The sequence below is a fragment of the Tripterygium wilfordii genome, chromosome 4 (genome assembly GCF_013401445.1).
Source record: "Tripterygium wilfordii isolate XIE 37 chromosome 4, ASM1340144v1, whole genome shotgun sequence".
In the NCBI taxonomy this organism is placed as follows: Eukaryota; Viridiplantae; Streptophyta; class Magnoliopsida; order Celastrales; family Celastraceae; genus Tripterygium; species Tripterygium wilfordii.
Genome location: NC_052235.1, coordinates 1,816,365 through 1,831,692, shown reverse-complemented (window position 1 = coordinate 1,831,692; position 15,328 = coordinate 1,816,365). Strand labels below are relative to the sequence as shown.

Genomic DNA, 15,328 nt, shown 5'->3' with positions numbered 1-15,328 from the left:
ATGCCCAATTACTGGAAAGCTTACCGTATTCAACAATTCCTTAAAAAGAACAAAATTAATGTGCTTATGGCATTTAGGCTAAAAAATGTAATGGTTACTTTTTAACATCTCTCATTCTTTTGGTAGGTTCTTTATACCATTTTGGATTAAAGCAGCTTCGGGATCATTGTAATCTTCGCCAAACACATCCTAAGTCGACAACATCTCAAATATTGAATATATTCATGTCACTTTAATATAAAATAATAATAATTATTATTTCCATTGTTCATTTTTACAACAAATAAATAAATAAATATAGGCAATAATATTAGTAAACTATTATTATTAGCGAGAGAGCGAATAATAATTACCCAAAAATCTACTGTGCATCTCCTACTTCGCCATTATCTTCCAAATTCTCTCTCTCTCTCTCTCTCTCTCTCTCTCTCTCTCGTATCACATACAGAGGAAAAGAGAATTAACTGAGAGAGTGTGTAAATCTCATCGGCGTTTCAATCTGATTTTACCTGTGATTGTCTGTTTCTGTCAAATCTCGTTGATTTGTGTTTTCTTTTTTCCGGGGAAATAGATAGTAGGGAGAACGTGTATGTGTTCGTGTAGGAGGAATCTCGCTCTTGTTCAATATGTGTATTTCTGTACGTAATGGATGATAGTGAAGATATTGCTTTTTATAAGGAGATTGCATCGAATCCGTGATGTTATCGTTGTGAATCTGGAGTATCAGATCGATTGGTGTGTCACTTCTGGCGGATTTCATTGTGAATTCGGTCAAACAAGATTTGCTGAAAATGAACGGCGGAAAAGGTGGAGAAGAAGCTGCGGCTGGTCCCGCTGAAGCGCCACAGACGTTGAAGTGGAAATTCTCTCAGGTTTTTGGCGAACGGACTGTAGGGGAGGAAGTGCAGGAAGGTGCGATCTTTGAGCTTTTGGTTTCCTTTTTTTTCTTATTTTTGTTAGGGTTTGATTTAAGTGTTTTGTCTTTTGTTCAAATTGTTGAAATTATTTTTGATGTGACTGCAATTATAAGTTCGGTGGTGGCAAATTTATTTCAACTAAAATTTGTGCACTGAGTGGATCTTTTACCTCGGGTTGAATTGGTGTGAGATATCTTAGATATTTTCCACATGGATTTAGGAGCGTGATGCAAGGTGTTTGATCAATTTGGGAGATGTTGCAGCTGAAATTTTGGTTTACCAATATTGGGGCTGTATATATGATGCATTTTTTTAGTTTTCTTTGGAGTACATTACTCCAAGGTCTTATATTGTGGTAGAAAAAGCATCTAACTGTTTCCGTACATCTAAGAGATGGATTTTACATGCACCATAGACGATTATGGATTTATATAGTCACTATGTATAAGAGGTTTCATGTTTGTTTGCAATGTCTTTGTTTTCCCATGACGGGGTTTTAAGCTATTTTGCTGCTGACTGAGTTTTGATATTTGCTATGTTGATTGGACAGTATTCATGATATTGACATTAGAACAGTCTAATAATAATTATTCTAGTAAAGAGGTTGGTTTCCATAGTGAATTTTCTACTGGAGGGTTTATTATTGATGCAATGACAGGGTACTGCTCGGATACGACCATTAGCAAAGGATTGGTTTACTTAATACTGCTGGACTGCGAATGGTATCAACTTGTGTAGTTGAGTGATTTTAATATGAAACTATGACAAGATCGTTGAACATACTAAAATATGCATATTGACGATTTAACATGGAAAGAAGGTTTAAAATGCTATTCAGTCCAAGAACGCATGATATGTATATGTGAGTGTGGCTATCAGGTAGAGATCAACATCATACTGATCAGGAGGTCAACTCACTAGATCAATTAGTTGTCCCATTCTTTTGGGGCTCCAGCATTTTGAAACTGAGTTATGGGAATCTCAACTATCTGGGCAATGGAATGAGCCGAATTGATTGTACTCCAGCACAACTATCAAATAGCTCAAGCTGAGAATTGTGCCATTGTAGCAGTTGCATCACTGAGTCAATGTTTTTCCTCGCTAATTGGTGGATAAGTGCCAGGACTTGAGAGCTATTTTGCTTAAAGCATGTTTTTTTAATGCAAAACTTTATTGAAAGCACTAAGAAGGTGCAAACCCGAAACTACACCAAGTACTGCTTGTAGGATGTTATTTCAGATTGTCATTGTCTGCTGCTGGTTTCTAATTCAGGAATGAGCAGTTTCTGCATTCCTCTGTCTCCTACTCAAGAGAGTGAAATTTTAATGAACATAAAGTAATTTTGGATACATATTACTGGCCAAGGCTCCTTTGATTTATTAGTTTTCTGTTGTAATCAGAATTGTCTCTTTATTCAATTAAAACTAATGAGAGCTGTCTCTCTTGTTGAAGCTAATTTAAGGCTTTTGCTCCAGCTCACTTTGTGTTCTGGCTGTGCTGTTTGCAGTTGATATTATTTCTGCCATTGAATTTGATAGAACCGGGGATCACCTTGCCACTGGAGATCGCGGAGGTCGGGTTGTTTTATTTGAAAGGACAGATACAAGAGATGTATGTTATGTCACTGTTTGGTAGTTCATTTTAGTAAGCATTTTCTTTTATTTGTCATACTATGCTACTGCAACACAAGTTGATGGCACAAACTTATGATGCGCAGCATGGTGGAAATCGGAGAGATCTAGAGAGGATGGATTACTCAATCAGTAGGCATCCTGAGTTTCGCTATAAGACAGAGTTTCAAAGCCATGAGCCTGAGGTAACTTTTCTTTATGCATTTTTCAAATTATCTTGAGCTTATTGTGATTGATTTTTAAATTTAAGAATTTGGATTTGAGGTTTTATAAGTGGCTATCTTTGCTTCTATCAATGACAAAAAAATACGCTTCTTTATCTCTACTGCAGTTTGATTATCTCAAGAGCTTGGAAATTGAAGAGAAAATCAATAAAATTAGATGGTGTCAGTCAGCCAACGGCGCCCTGTTTCTTCTTTCGACTAATGACAAAACCATCAAATTTTGGAAGGTATGAAGCCGTGTAGTTTAGATTCTCTTAATGAATCAGCCATGAGTTTCTAGTTGGACCTTCATGTTATCATGAGTATCTGACATTTTTTGTATGATATTTAGTTGAATGGAACATTTTATGAATGATATTTGTGGCATATAAATTTTTTGAACTACTCATTTTCCCCCTATAGTGCAATGTTTTGCATGTTCGAAATTTGATTCAAGTGCCACAGAAAGCTATTGCTTTCATTGGTTCACTTTTCAGGCCTCCAGTGGAGGACAACTGGGTGGCTATGTGATGCCTTGTTAAGATTGAAGCAATTTTATCCAATTTGAAAACATTTTCTTGGACAACAGTTGTAGAAACAAGTCATCTCATAACGGTGATATTGCTCTTGTTTGTGGCTGCTAGACAAGCTTTTAGAAATAAGGGAACACATACTCTGATAACTTAAAACTCGCTTTGGATATACTGCTTGGGTTCTTATGGAATGACTTATGTATTCTTATGTTACGCAGTCACTCCTACCAACTTTTTGCATTGTTTTATAGTGATATTGATGCACTCATGCACAAGATTAGTTTTCGTTGAATATATTTTCAGTCATTGTGAGAATGTTCTTAATTCTTATGAATGATCTTTTAAGACAGAGGCCAACAACATTTGAATGACCCAAGTAAAAAATGGCCTTTGTGTGCTGGCCTTGGCATATGCTAAGCAGTGAAGGGGTGTGGTAAAGTTTGATGGCCCCTAATGCTTAAGAGTTGAGAGTTTTGAATATAAGCTCATTGTTCTTTTAGCTTGGAGTTTTTTCACAGTGCAGTTTTGAAAGCACTGTTTAACATTTTTCCAAGAGTGTAGATAGTTCTGGCCATAGTTATACCCCCTTTCAATCAAATTAGAATTGTGAGGCTTCCTTCAGTAGCAAACTTAACCAACTCTTGGGATGATTATCTAATAAAAAAGGCCTCTTAGTGAGTCTTCTAAAGCCATGGCCTAGCGGTTGTTACAGGTAGAATGATTTATTTAAGAAGGATTATAAGTAACATATTTTTCCACTCTTTTCTTTCTTTTTCTTTTTTTTAAAAAATAAATTTAGGAATAAATGGTGCTGAAAATGCAGTGTTTTTAATGCATTGGCTTTTGATGTTGGAAAGGTTCAAGAGAAGAAGGTTAAGAAAATATGTGATATGAACGTGGACCCTATGAAATCTTCAGGAAATGGTCCTATTGCTGATTCAAGTACGTCAACCCTCTCGAAACCAAATGGAGAATACACAGAGAAACCCATTGGTCATTCAAGTGCTGATTTTGAGTTTCCATCTGGGGGTATCCCATTTTTGCGTTTGCCTACGGTAGTTGTACCAGATCTCTTATGCATATTTTATTGGAGTATTCATAATAGTGTATCTGAAATAGTTATTTATTGCTTTATTGATCCGCACAATTTTGACATTTAGGTGACTAGTCATGAGATGAGCCTTGTGCCGAGGTGTCGAAGAATATATGCCCATGCCCATGACTATCACATCAATTCCATTTCTAATAACAGGTACATTTATTAGGAGTCTAGGACTATTATGATTCGTGCCTTTCTTGTTTTAATTTTGTTTTGGCTACAAGTTGCCTTTTGATTTGTTTGTTTATATGTGTTGGGTTTGTATTCTTGCTGGAATTCTTTCTGTGAATAACTTTTGGATGGGGTTTGAGTGGTATTATTATGTATTTGTTCTTGGCATTATGCTGGTAATTTTAGTAATCTTTATTGAGTGCATAAACTGTGTATGAAACCGCTAATGAGTTCTGACTATGAAAAGCATAACTTCGTTCTATCACATTCATTGTATTTACTGATAAATTGGTATATTTTTGTTTGCTCTTTTGTAGTGATGGAGAGACTTTTATATCGGCTGATGATTTGCGAGTAAATCTTTGGAACTTGGGAATTAGCAATCAGAGTTTTAATATTGTTGATGTAAAGCCTACAAACATGGAGGATCTGACTGGTGCGATTCTGGCTATCTGAAGGGCGTTTTTTAATAATGTTAAATAGAGCTTTTATGCCTCTAAATTCAGTTGTTGCTTTACGATTTTAAATTAGTGAGTATGGTAATTAAAATGAGTAATATGTTTTGCTTGGTATATTGTCATTTCTTGTGTGCATGTGCATGTGCATTTCTTTTCTTTCTTGATTAAATCTCCATTGTTGGTGGGTGACTGATTGGAGGCGTATATTGCTTATCCCTCTACTTTACTCAGTGTTAGACAGATCGAGTCATGATAGTTGCTCTAATTTCAACTTTGTTTTGACCGTTTAATAGTTCATCCTGGATGTATTCATAGCATTGTACCTTTATTGACAAAGTTAAGTTCATACTTGCAGAGGTGATAACTTCGGCAGAATTTCACCCTACCCACTGCAATACGTTAGCATATAGCAGTTCGAAAGGCTCTATCCGACTGATTGATATGCGACAATCGGCTCTATGTGATAGTCATTGCAAATTGTAGGTGATTTATGGTTTTTTCTTTTTGGCAGCTTGCTAGGCCTTTTGTTCAACACACATATATCATTCACTAGCTTTGTCATATGATACTTTGGTGCTTCATTTGGCTATCCTCCAACAAACAATTTATCAAACCTTTTGATGCTTTAGGTTCGAGCAGCCGGAGGGGCCTGGCACAAGGTCCTTTTTCACTGAAATAATTGCCTCAATCTCGGATATAAAGTTTTCCAAGGATGGAAGGCATATACTTAGTCGTGACTACATGACTCTCAAGGTTGACTATTTTAACATATGGTTTTAATACTGTGCTTGATCTGTTAAAGATAAATTACAAAAATCATATTTTGTAGTTTACTCTGCAGCGCTCCATTTTAGGTATGAAAATGCGGAGTGCTTTATGATTTTTCTGATCATCTGGTTTATGTGAGTGGATGACCGCGTCTAACTTCTAGGAAAACCTAATCTCTTGAGATTTTTGCCTCAATTTCCAATGAAAACGTAGGTGTAGTTTATGGGGATGGTGATGATAATTTGTTTAGATGATAAAAACAGATGAAACAACCTGGTAGAGTATTTTGATTTCCCTCGGCAATGTAGCTTTTCCTTTCTGTTGCTGCTTCTCTTCCCTCAAATTTTTTGCATGTATGGTTGATTGGTTGACAGTTGTGGGACATGAATATGGATTCTGGCCCTGTTGCAACTTTCCAAGTTCATGAACACTTGAGACCTAAGGTAATGTCCATCTGGCTTTTGTTAAGATTAGGTAATGCTTGATGGAACCGATAGATTACGTGTCTAATGTAAATTATTTATTGATGTTGCAGCTCTGTGATTTGTATGAAAATGATTCTATCTTTGACAAGTTTGAGTGTTGTCTTAGTGGAGATGGACTTCGAGTTGCAACTGGCTCCTACAGGTTTGCTTGACCATCTCTTATTTTTACTATCATCATGATTAGAAGGTGCCTAAGTCTTACTTATGGTATTATACTTTCTGTGATTCCAGCAATCTGTTCCGTGTGTTTGGTTGTTCAGAAGGAAGCACAGAAGCAACGACATTGGAAGCCAGCAAAAATCCCATGAGGTATGTCACAGAATGTATACGAATTAGGAAGAGACGGAAGGTGTATGCTTTCAATAATGAAATAAGAAGGATCTGTCTGCATGTTGTTTTGCATCAAACTGAATATTGCCATGTTGATTGACGGGGAAATCTTTTGATGTGATGACAATGTGTAATGCATTCCCAGGAGACAAGTCCAAACACCATCAAGGCCTGCTAGATCTCTGGGCAATCTATCTCGTGGTTTCAGGCGAGGTTTGTGTTTGCTCCAATACTGCTTTATATCTGTGTCAGTGGTGTTATTAAATTATGTTTTATTCTTTATAACATTGGTATAATAGGAAATTAGGAATAGTGTTGGTGATCATATCATTCGTACAACAGACACACTAGCTCAAAATATTTTTGAGCTATTTTTTGCTCCGAAGAAAAGAAAAAAGAAGCCAGAATTACCAATTGTGCTACTATTATTATTGATTTCATCATTTCATTAGCTCCTTTTTGATAGGGCTCTTTTAGTTTGTGAACACTGTTATGATATTGGATTAACTTAATGTTCCCTTTTCTTTTCTCTTTTTAACTGTTTAAGGTGCGGATAATTCTGGAGTTGATTCAAATGGAAATGCTTATGATTTCTCAACAAAGCTGCTACATCTTGCATGGCATCCGACTGAAAACTCACTTGCTTGTGCTGCCTCTAACAGCCTTTATATGTATTATGCATAAGATGACATGGGACAGATTCTTTTTTTCGCTTGGAAAAGCTCAAATCATTGCCTCCATTGAAGGTTCACTTGCCTCACTTCCTCAGCAAGTGACAGTGGAAGTTGTGCCGATCATCAGACTCCCATTAGAATTCTATCCCATTTTACCACTCGTGTTCGATGTTGCTCTTGTTGAATTATCAAGGAAGGCCTTAGCGTTTGCTACCAGGCTGGCAGTGCCTTACTGATTATATTCTTTCATCAAGGAAGAAGAACTTCTGCCATTGTATTATTTTGTTTAGGTCAAAGAAAACGTCAGTCTTAGCTCCCCAACAACTGGAACAAAAGCTTCTAAATACTGGTGCTGCGGAGGTTCTAAAGCCTGAATCTGGGAGGGGGAGCTGTTTTGATGCATCAATTCTCATTGATAATTAGGGCTTCAAATGTATACAATCCAAGTCTTGTGAAACTTTCTCATGATTATTGTTAGTTTATATTCTAACCATTCTTTCTCCTCTTCAAAAGCTTTTAGGGTTTGTTAAATCTTTCCTCTTGAAAGTTCAATTATTGCCACCATCTCTTATTAGTCAGAATGTTGTAAATTTTACTGTAGCTTAAGGTAATTAACAATCCTAAAACAATGCTATTTTATTTTTCCTTTTACTTCTATTTTGTTTTTCAAGCAGCTTCGAATCGTTGTAATCTACACCAAAAACATCCTAAGCTCATCTTTAGACTTGATCAAATATTGAATATATTCATGTCACTTTCAATAAAAATCAACATAAAAAGGAATTATTTCCCATCTTAATTTTTTTCTCAACAAAAAAAAGAAAGAAAGTATTATTACTAGCGAGAGCTAATAATCAAAGCCGAACAGCTACTGTGCATCTGCGTATTCGCCATTATCTTCCAATTTTTCTTGTTCTCGGAACATTATATAGGTTTTTTTTCCTTGTCTCTCTCTCTTTCTCATATTACATACAGAAAAGGTCCAAAAGGAGATAAAATTAACTGGGAGAGTGTGAAAATCTCGTCGGTGTTTCGATCCGAGTTTGTGTAAATCTCGTTAATTTGTGTTTCTCCGGAGGAATAGACAAGTATAGAGAGTGTGTGTAAGTCTGCGTGTAAGAGGAATCTCGTTCTTGTTCAAGATGTGTGTTTCTAGTTATAATGGATGATAGTGAAGATATTTCATTTACTAAGGAGATTGTATCGAATCCGTGATGTTATCGTTGTGAATCTGACGATCAGATCGATCGCTGTGTTACTTTCATTGTGAATTCGGTCAAACAAGATTTGTCGAGAATGAACGGCGGAAACGGTGTAGAAGAAGCTGCGGCGAGTACGGCTTGCGGGCCGGAGCCTCTGGAGTGGAAATTCTCTCAGGTTTTTGGCGAACGGGCTGCCGGGGAGGAAGTACAGGAAGGTGCAATCTTTGACAGTTCGATGTCATTTTTTCTTTACTCTTGTTGGGGATTGATTTTAGTATTCCGTCTTTTGCTTTACTACTTACCAAATTGTTGTAGTAATATTAAATGTTTCCGCAAGTATAGATTCGGCTGTGACGAATTTATCTCACTTGAAATTTGTATACCGAGTGGATCGTTAACCTTGGGTTGAATTGGAATGAGTTATAGTGCCATAATCATAGGACTTCCAATTGGAAGTTAGGAACTGAATGAACTAATTAATTTGTGATATACATCTCTGGCCAAGGCTCTTTTGATTTACTAGTTTGCTGTTGTGATGAGAATTGTCTCACTTGTTGAGGCTAATTTAACGCTTTTACAGTTTTCCCCAGCTCACATTGTGTACTGGATGTTCGGTTTGCAGTTGATATTATTTCCGCCATTGAATTTGATAGTACTGGGGATCACCTTGCCACTGGAGATCGCGGAGGTCGGGTTGTTTTATTTGAAAGAACAGATATGAGAGATGTATGTTATGTCACTATTTGGTTGTACATTTTAGTCAGCATTTTCTTTTATGTGTTTTTGCATACCATACTATTGTAATACTAGTTGATTATGTGAACTTACAATCCGCAGCATGATGGAAGTCGAAGAGATCTAGAGAGGATGGACCACCCAATCAATAGGCATCCTGAATTCCGCTATAAAACAGAGTTTCAAAGCCATGAGCCTGAAGTAATTTTATTCATTCATTTTCCATTTTTAAAAAATTTCCTGGGCTTACTGGGTGGATTTTGAACTAGAAATTGTGGATTTGGGATTTTCAAATTGACTATCTTTTCTTTTATCTTTAATGCAGTTTGATTATCTTAAGAGCTTGGAAATTGAGGAGAAAATCAATAAAATTAGATGGTGTCAATCAGCCAATGGCGCCCTATTTCTTCTTTCAACTAATGATAAAACCATCAAATTTTGGAAGGTATAGGCAGCGTATTTGGACTTTTTTTTAATGAATTAGCAATAAGTTTATAGTTGGATGCTAATGTTACCATTTGTCCCTGACATTTTTCGTATGATATTTTTTTTGGAATGGAACATTTTCTGTATGATATTTGTGACATTTAACTTTGGTGAAGTCATTTTATTCCTAGAATGCAATGTTGCTTGTTCCAAATTTTTATTTACTGGTCGTGGAAGGCAACTGCTTTCATTGGTCACTTTTCAGGGCTCCAGTGGAGGACAACCGGGTGGCAACGTTATGACTTGTTAAGATTGTTTTCAGTGGAAAACGTTTGTCTTCCTTAAAAAAGTAAATGTTTAAATATAGCGACTCATAATGATGTTATCGCTACGCTATTCTTTGTGGCTGCGAGACATGCATTTGGTAATAAAAACACATGTTTTGATACCTTAAGAGTTTGTCTTTGCATATGCTGTTTGGGTTGCTATGGAATGATTTATGTGTTCTTTACATTAAGCAGTCCCTTCTACAAACTTTTTGCATCTCTTTATAGCAATATCAATGCTTAAGGTTACTTTTCATTGAATATATATTTAATCATTTCCAGAAAGTTCTTACAAAGGATCTAGAAGAACGCAGCCAATAGCGGTTGAATGACCCAAGTCAAGGAAATGTCTTTGTGTAAAATCTGACTATGGAAGTTCTAGACTATAGTGACCTTGGCATATGCTCAGCAGTGAAGGGGTGGGGTAAAGGTGGATGGCCCTTCATGCTAAAAATGTGAGGAAGGTTTGGAGTGAAATCCCTTTTTTGTTTTAGCTTGGAGGTTTTTACATGAAGTCTGGAAAGCATTTTGAATATTTTCCCTATGGTGGAGATAGTTGTGGGCATAGTTATACCTCCTAGTCAATCAAATTAGAGTTGTGAGGCCACCTGTTGTGGTGAACTTAGATCTAATGAAAAATGGCCTTTTTGAGATTCCTATAGTGATGTGTGTGGTTTTTTGGCTCGTAGTCTGCAGAATTCAGTATGCTGATACCTGGTGTAGCTGTTCGGACACCCTTAAGGTGCTGTCCGGACAGCACTTGTTTGTGGAGTGCAGTTTTCTTGTCCGGACAGGATCCTGGCAGATGTTCAACTGTCCGGACACCTATCGGGACTTGCACGCGACCCAGCTTTGTTGAATACATTTTTGTAAGGGTTTTCAACCCTAATTTGCGCAAACACTTGAGAGCCGCCCTTTTGAGAGCGAATACACACTTTTGAGTTTTGAGTGAGAGAGAGCTAGATATTGTTGTATTGGTGGATTCTCCACTTTGTTTCTCTTCTTCAACATAGTGCAAACAATATCTACCACCCGTGGACATAGGCTTTATACCGAACCACATAAATCTCGTGTCTCTTTCTTATTTTGCTTGATTTACTTGCTTATTTGGTGTTGGGTGCTTGATTCTATCAACCTATTTGGTGCTTTGCTTGTGGGTATTTGGATTTTAGCACAACACTGTGATAGGAATGTCGGTATAGGTGGTAAGATTTAAGTGACGGAATAATGCAAGTCCAGTATACTATGGCCACTTTTTTTTTCTTTGTTTTAAAAGTTAGGAGTGGCTCTAAAAAATGCTGTGTTTCTAATGCATTGACTTTTGATGCTGGAAAGGTTCAAGAGAAGAAGGTTAAGAAAGTATGTGACATGAACATGGACCCTGTGAACGATGTGGGAAATGTTCCTATTGTTGGGTCAAGTACATCAACCAGCTTGAAACCTTGTATTGCGAATGGAAAGTGCACAGAGAAACGTGTTGGTCATTCAAGCTGTGATTTTGAGTTTCCATCCGGGGGCATCCCTTCTTTGCGGTTGCCAACGGTAGTTGTACCCGATCTCTTATTCATATCTTCTTTGAGTATTCATAACTGAAATAGTTATTTCTTGCTTTCTTAATCAGCAATTAATTTTTTTTTTTAATTTAGGTGACTAGTCTTGAGATGAGCCTTGTGGCTAGGTGTCGAAGAATATATGCCCATGCCCATGACTATCACATTAATTCCATTTCTAATAACAGGTACATTTATTAAGACCATTATGTTTCATGCCATTCTTTTTTGTGTTGGGTTTGTATTCTTACTGGATGTTCATTTTGTGAATTTCTCTTGGATGGGATTTGAGTGGTATTAATACTATGTATTTGTTATTGGCATTAACCTGGTAATTTTGGGGCTTATTTAAGGATTTTAGTTATCTATATTTAGTACATTAACGGTGAAAGACTTGTATATTTCTTGGCCCATTCTGGGTTTTTTTTTTTGTATTTATAAATTTCCATTTTCTATTAAAACAAACGATATCTGTGAAGAACTTAACTTTGTGCTATCACATTCATTGCATTCAGTGATGGCTTGTTAATTTTTTCTTCATTGTTTTGTAGTGACGGGGAGACTTTTATATCAGCTGACGATTTACGAATAAATCTTTGGAACCTGGAAATCAGCAGTCAGAGTTTCAATATTGTTGACGTGAAGCCCGCAAACATGGAGGATCTGACTGGTGCGAGTCTAGCTCTCTGAATGGAATTTATAATGCTAGAATAGAGTTATGCCTCAAGTTTAGTTGTTGCTTAAGGATTTTAAATTGGCGAGGATTGCAATGAAAATGATCAAGTGGTATATAGCCGGCTTCTCTGTTTGCTTGGTATAATGTCATTTCTTGTATGCATGTGATCTTCTTTTCTCTCTTGATTGGATCAATCTTTGCAGGGTGGCTGGTTTGAGGCCCATATTGCTTATTCACTGTCCCTCTTTTAGTGTTCTTTTTTTGGGCCCGTCTTCTTTGCATAGTGTTGACTGTTTCAATCGTGATGATTGCTCTAATTTCAACATGTTTTAATTGTATAATGGGCCATCCTATATATCCATTAGCATTGGACCTTTATTGACATGGTTAAATTCATACTTGCAGAGGTGATAACTTCGGCAGAATTTCACCCTACTCACTGTAACATGTTAGCATATAGTAGTTCGAAGGGCTCAATCCGTCTGATTGATATGCGACAGTCGGCTCTGTGTGATAGTCATAGCAAATTGTAGGTGATTTATGTTTTCTTTTTGGCAGCCTCGGCCTTTTGTTCAATACACATATGCCGTTAACTAGCTTTGTCATATGTTACTTTCTTTTCTACATTTATTGTCGATACTCCAACAAAATATTTATTAAAGCTTTTGATGGCTTAGGTTTGAGCAGCCAGAGATGCCTGGCACAAGGTCCTTCTTCACAGAAATTATTGCGTCAATCTCGGATCTAAAGTTTGCTAAGGATGGAAGGCATATACTTAGTCGAGACTACATGACTCTCAAGGTTGACTCTTTGATATTCTGTTTGATTTGTCAAAGAGACTGGAAAACTCATTTTGATTTTTATTCTCTAGTTGCTCCATTTTAGGTACGAAAGTACTGAGTGCTTTATGATTTTTCCAAAGAAATTGGTAGGCCTACTTTATGGGGTGGGTGATGATTATGTGTTTAGATGATAAAACCAGATAAGACAATAATCTGTGGAGTATTTTGATTTTGCCCTAGGGAGTTTATTTGATGTTTGTTTCTATTGCTACTTTTGTTCTCTCAAATGTTTTGCATGTTGATAGTTGTGGGACATAAATATGGATTCTGGCCCGGTTGCAACTTTCCAGGTTCATGAATACTTGAGACCTAAGGTAATTTGTTCTTCCAACTGGCTCTTGTTAAGATTAGGTATGCTTAATGGAGCTGATTCATTATGTATCTAATGCAAATAAAATTGATCTTGTGCAGCTCTGTGATTTGTATGAAAATGATTCTATCTTTGACAAGTTTGAGTGTTGTCTTAGTGGAGATGGACTTCGAGTGGCAACTGGTTCCTACAGGTTGCTCAACTTTATTATGTTTTTTTTTTTACTATTTTCGGAATTATAATGTGCCCTAGTCTTACTTGTGGTACTATACTTTTATTGGGTCCAGCAATCTGTTCCGCGTGTTTGGTTGTTCTGAAGGAAGCACAGAAGCCACGACATTGGAGGCCAGCAAAAATCCCACGAGGTATGTCAAAGAATGTCATGAAGAAAGTGAGTGTGTACGTTTTCAATGACATAAGATGAATCTGTCTGCTGTATCAAACTGTATATTGCTATGTCGATTGACTTAGAAGTTAGAACCTTTTCATGTGCTGACAATGTGCTATGTGCATTCCCAGGAGGCAAGTCCAAACACCATCAAGGCCTGCTAGATCTCTGGGCACTCTATCTCGTGGTTTCAGGCGAGGTTTGTGTTTGCTCCCATATCGCTTTATGTATGGTGCTCAAAGTCTAATAACTCCATCTGGTTGCTGGCAGATAGTGTCAGTGGTGTTAGTAAATTATGTTTTATTGTTTATAACATTGATATAATATGAATTGTGTGTGCACGCTGTCACGATATTGGATCACTTTAATCTTGGTTTCTTTTCCCTTCTAACTATTAAAGGTGCTGATAACTCTGGAGGTGATTCAAACGGAAACGCTTTTGATTTCTCAACAAAGCTGCTACATCTAGCATGGCATCCAACTGAAAATGCACTCGCATGTGCTGCCTCAAACAGCCTTTACATGTACTATGCATAAGATGATGTGGGAAGGAATTCTGTTTTTGCTTGGCAATGCTCAAATCATTGCCTGCGGTGAAGGTTGCTTTGCCTTTCTTCCTCGGCGAGTGACAGCAAGTTGTGCCAATTATCATACTCCCAGCTACCAATTAGAATTCTAGCACCATTTTGACACCGGGGTTGGATGTTACTCTTGTTAAATTATGAAGGAAGACATTAGCATTCGCTACCAGGCAGGCAGGCTGTGCCTAACTGATTCATATTCTTTCATCGAGGAAGATGCGAGTCTGCCCTTGTATTATTTTGTTTAGGTCAAAGAAAGTGCCGTTTTAGCTCAGCTCCTCAACAATCCGAAAAAGAAGCTTCTGTGCTGCTACTCCTGAGGCAAGTGGGAGGTCTAGACCCGAATTTGAGGGGGAGCTGTTTGGATGCATCAATTCTCATTGATACGTAGGGCTTCAACAATGTATTATCATGATTATTGTTATTTTGATATTCTAACCATTCTTTCTCTCAAAAGTTTTCCCGTTTGTTTTGGTCTTTGCAGCAAGATGATTCTGTTCCCTATCTTTTTTTTTCATTATTAATTTTCTTTTCTCGGATGTAGTACTTGTCGTGCGGTTTTCTGGAAGTTGAACTATTGCTACGGTCTCTTGCCAAGGTAATCTAGTCTAGTAGGCAATAACCTTTGAATAGTCTTGTCCTATGCAAGTAGGTACTATTTGCTGTCCTTTCCTTTTCCCAAACCTGTTTTTGCCACCTTTCTACCTTCATTATAGTGATTACAGACACTACAGTTTTTTCAGAAATTTTTTCTTCTTTTGCGGTGACAGGACCCAAGGATAATGCTTCGACTAAGAATTAAGACTTGTGCTAGAATAATGTGTAAAATGAATTGATTTGAGATTCATATGTTTAAATCATTCCAAATCTCCTCCCTCACTCAAGGAAACCATTTTTTGTGAAAAATTACTTGAAAAGATTTCCCAACCCTTGTTTCCCAAGTGAAACTCTAAATAAAAACACGACCTGTTCGTATACGACGTCGCTTTCGCTGAAAATGGCCATCTTTTAGGTGATTCCCTG

General features: G+C 37.0%; 2 protein-coding genes across 4 annotated transcripts; both read left to right on the top strand.

Moving 5' to 3' along the window:
• Window positions 1–401: 401 nt before the first annotated feature.
• Window positions 402–7,781, top strand: LOC119997613 (serine/threonine protein phosphatase 2A 55 kDa regulatory subunit B beta isoform-like). 2 transcript variants are annotated; one of them, XM_038844754.1, is made up of 14 exons: window positions 402–912; window positions 2,425–2,528; window positions 2,635–2,733; window positions 2,880–2,999; window positions 4,142–4,339; window positions 4,445–4,536; window positions 4,872–4,990; window positions 5,368–5,491; window positions 5,642–5,765; window positions 6,155–6,223; window positions 6,316–6,407; window positions 6,497–6,574; window positions 6,741–6,808; window positions 7,143–7,781. In XM_038844754.1, exons 1-14 carry the CDS (start codon window positions 792–794, stop codon window positions 7,277–7,279), a joined length of 1,545 nt encoding a protein of 514 aa, XP_038700682.1. In that variant the 5' UTR covers window positions 402–791; the 3' UTR covers window positions 7,280–7,781. The 2 variants fall into 2 exon arrangements, with proteins under 2 accessions (XP_038700682.1, XP_038700681.1); XM_038844753.1 differs by having other exon boundaries at window positions 4,142–4,342.
• Window positions 7,782–8,127: 346 nt separating this feature from the next.
• LOC119997612 (serine/threonine protein phosphatase 2A 55 kDa regulatory subunit B beta isoform-like) lies at window positions 8,128–14,888 on the top strand. 2 transcript variants are annotated; one of them, XM_038844751.1, is made up of 14 exons: window positions 8,128–8,686; window positions 9,094–9,197; window positions 9,309–9,407; window positions 9,532–9,651; window positions 11,294–11,503; window positions 11,605–11,696; window positions 12,060–12,178; window positions 12,590–12,713; window positions 12,862–12,985; window positions 13,272–13,340; window positions 13,438–13,529; window positions 13,624–13,701; window positions 13,856–13,923; window positions 14,125–14,888. In XM_038844751.1, the coding sequence occupies exons 1-14, from the start codon at window positions 8,566–8,568 to the stop codon at window positions 14,259–14,261; spliced, it is 1,557 nt and encodes a 518-aa protein (XP_038700679.1). In that variant the 5' UTR covers window positions 8,128–8,565; the 3' UTR covers window positions 14,262–14,888. The 2 variants fall into 2 exon arrangements, with proteins under 2 accessions (XP_038700679.1, XP_038700680.1); XM_038844752.1 differs by having other exon boundaries at window positions 8,130–8,686; window positions 11,294–11,500.
• Window positions 14,889–15,328: the final 440 nt, after the last annotated feature.

Excerpts from the sequence above, each read along its gene's own strand:
- LOC119997613 (XM_038844753.1), top strand. The coding sequence starts at position 792 with ATGAACGGCGGAAAAGGTGGAGAAGAAGCTGCGGCTGGTCCCGCTGAA. Across the intron at positions 913-2,424 it reads AGGGGAGGAAGTGCAGGAAG|TTGATATTATTTCTGCCATT; the intron begins GTGCGATCTTTG and ends TGCTGTTTGCAG. Across the intron at positions 3,000-4,141 it reads AAACCATCAAATTTTGGAAG|GTTCAAGAGAAGAAGGTTAA; the intron begins GTATGAAGCCGT and ends GATGTTGGAAAG.
- LOC119997612 (XM_038844751.1), top strand. The coding sequence starts at position 8,566 with ATGAACGGCGGAAACGGTGTAGAAGAAGCTGCGGCGAGTACGGCTTGC. Across the intron at positions 9,652-11,293 it reads AAACCATCAAATTTTGGAAG|GTTCAAGAGAAGAAGGTTAA; the intron begins GTATAGGCAGCG and ends GATGCTGGAAAG. Across the intron at positions 12,179-12,589 it reads AAACATGGAGGATCTGACTG|AGGTGATAACTTCGGCAGAA; the intron begins GTGCGAGTCTAG and ends TCATACTTGCAG.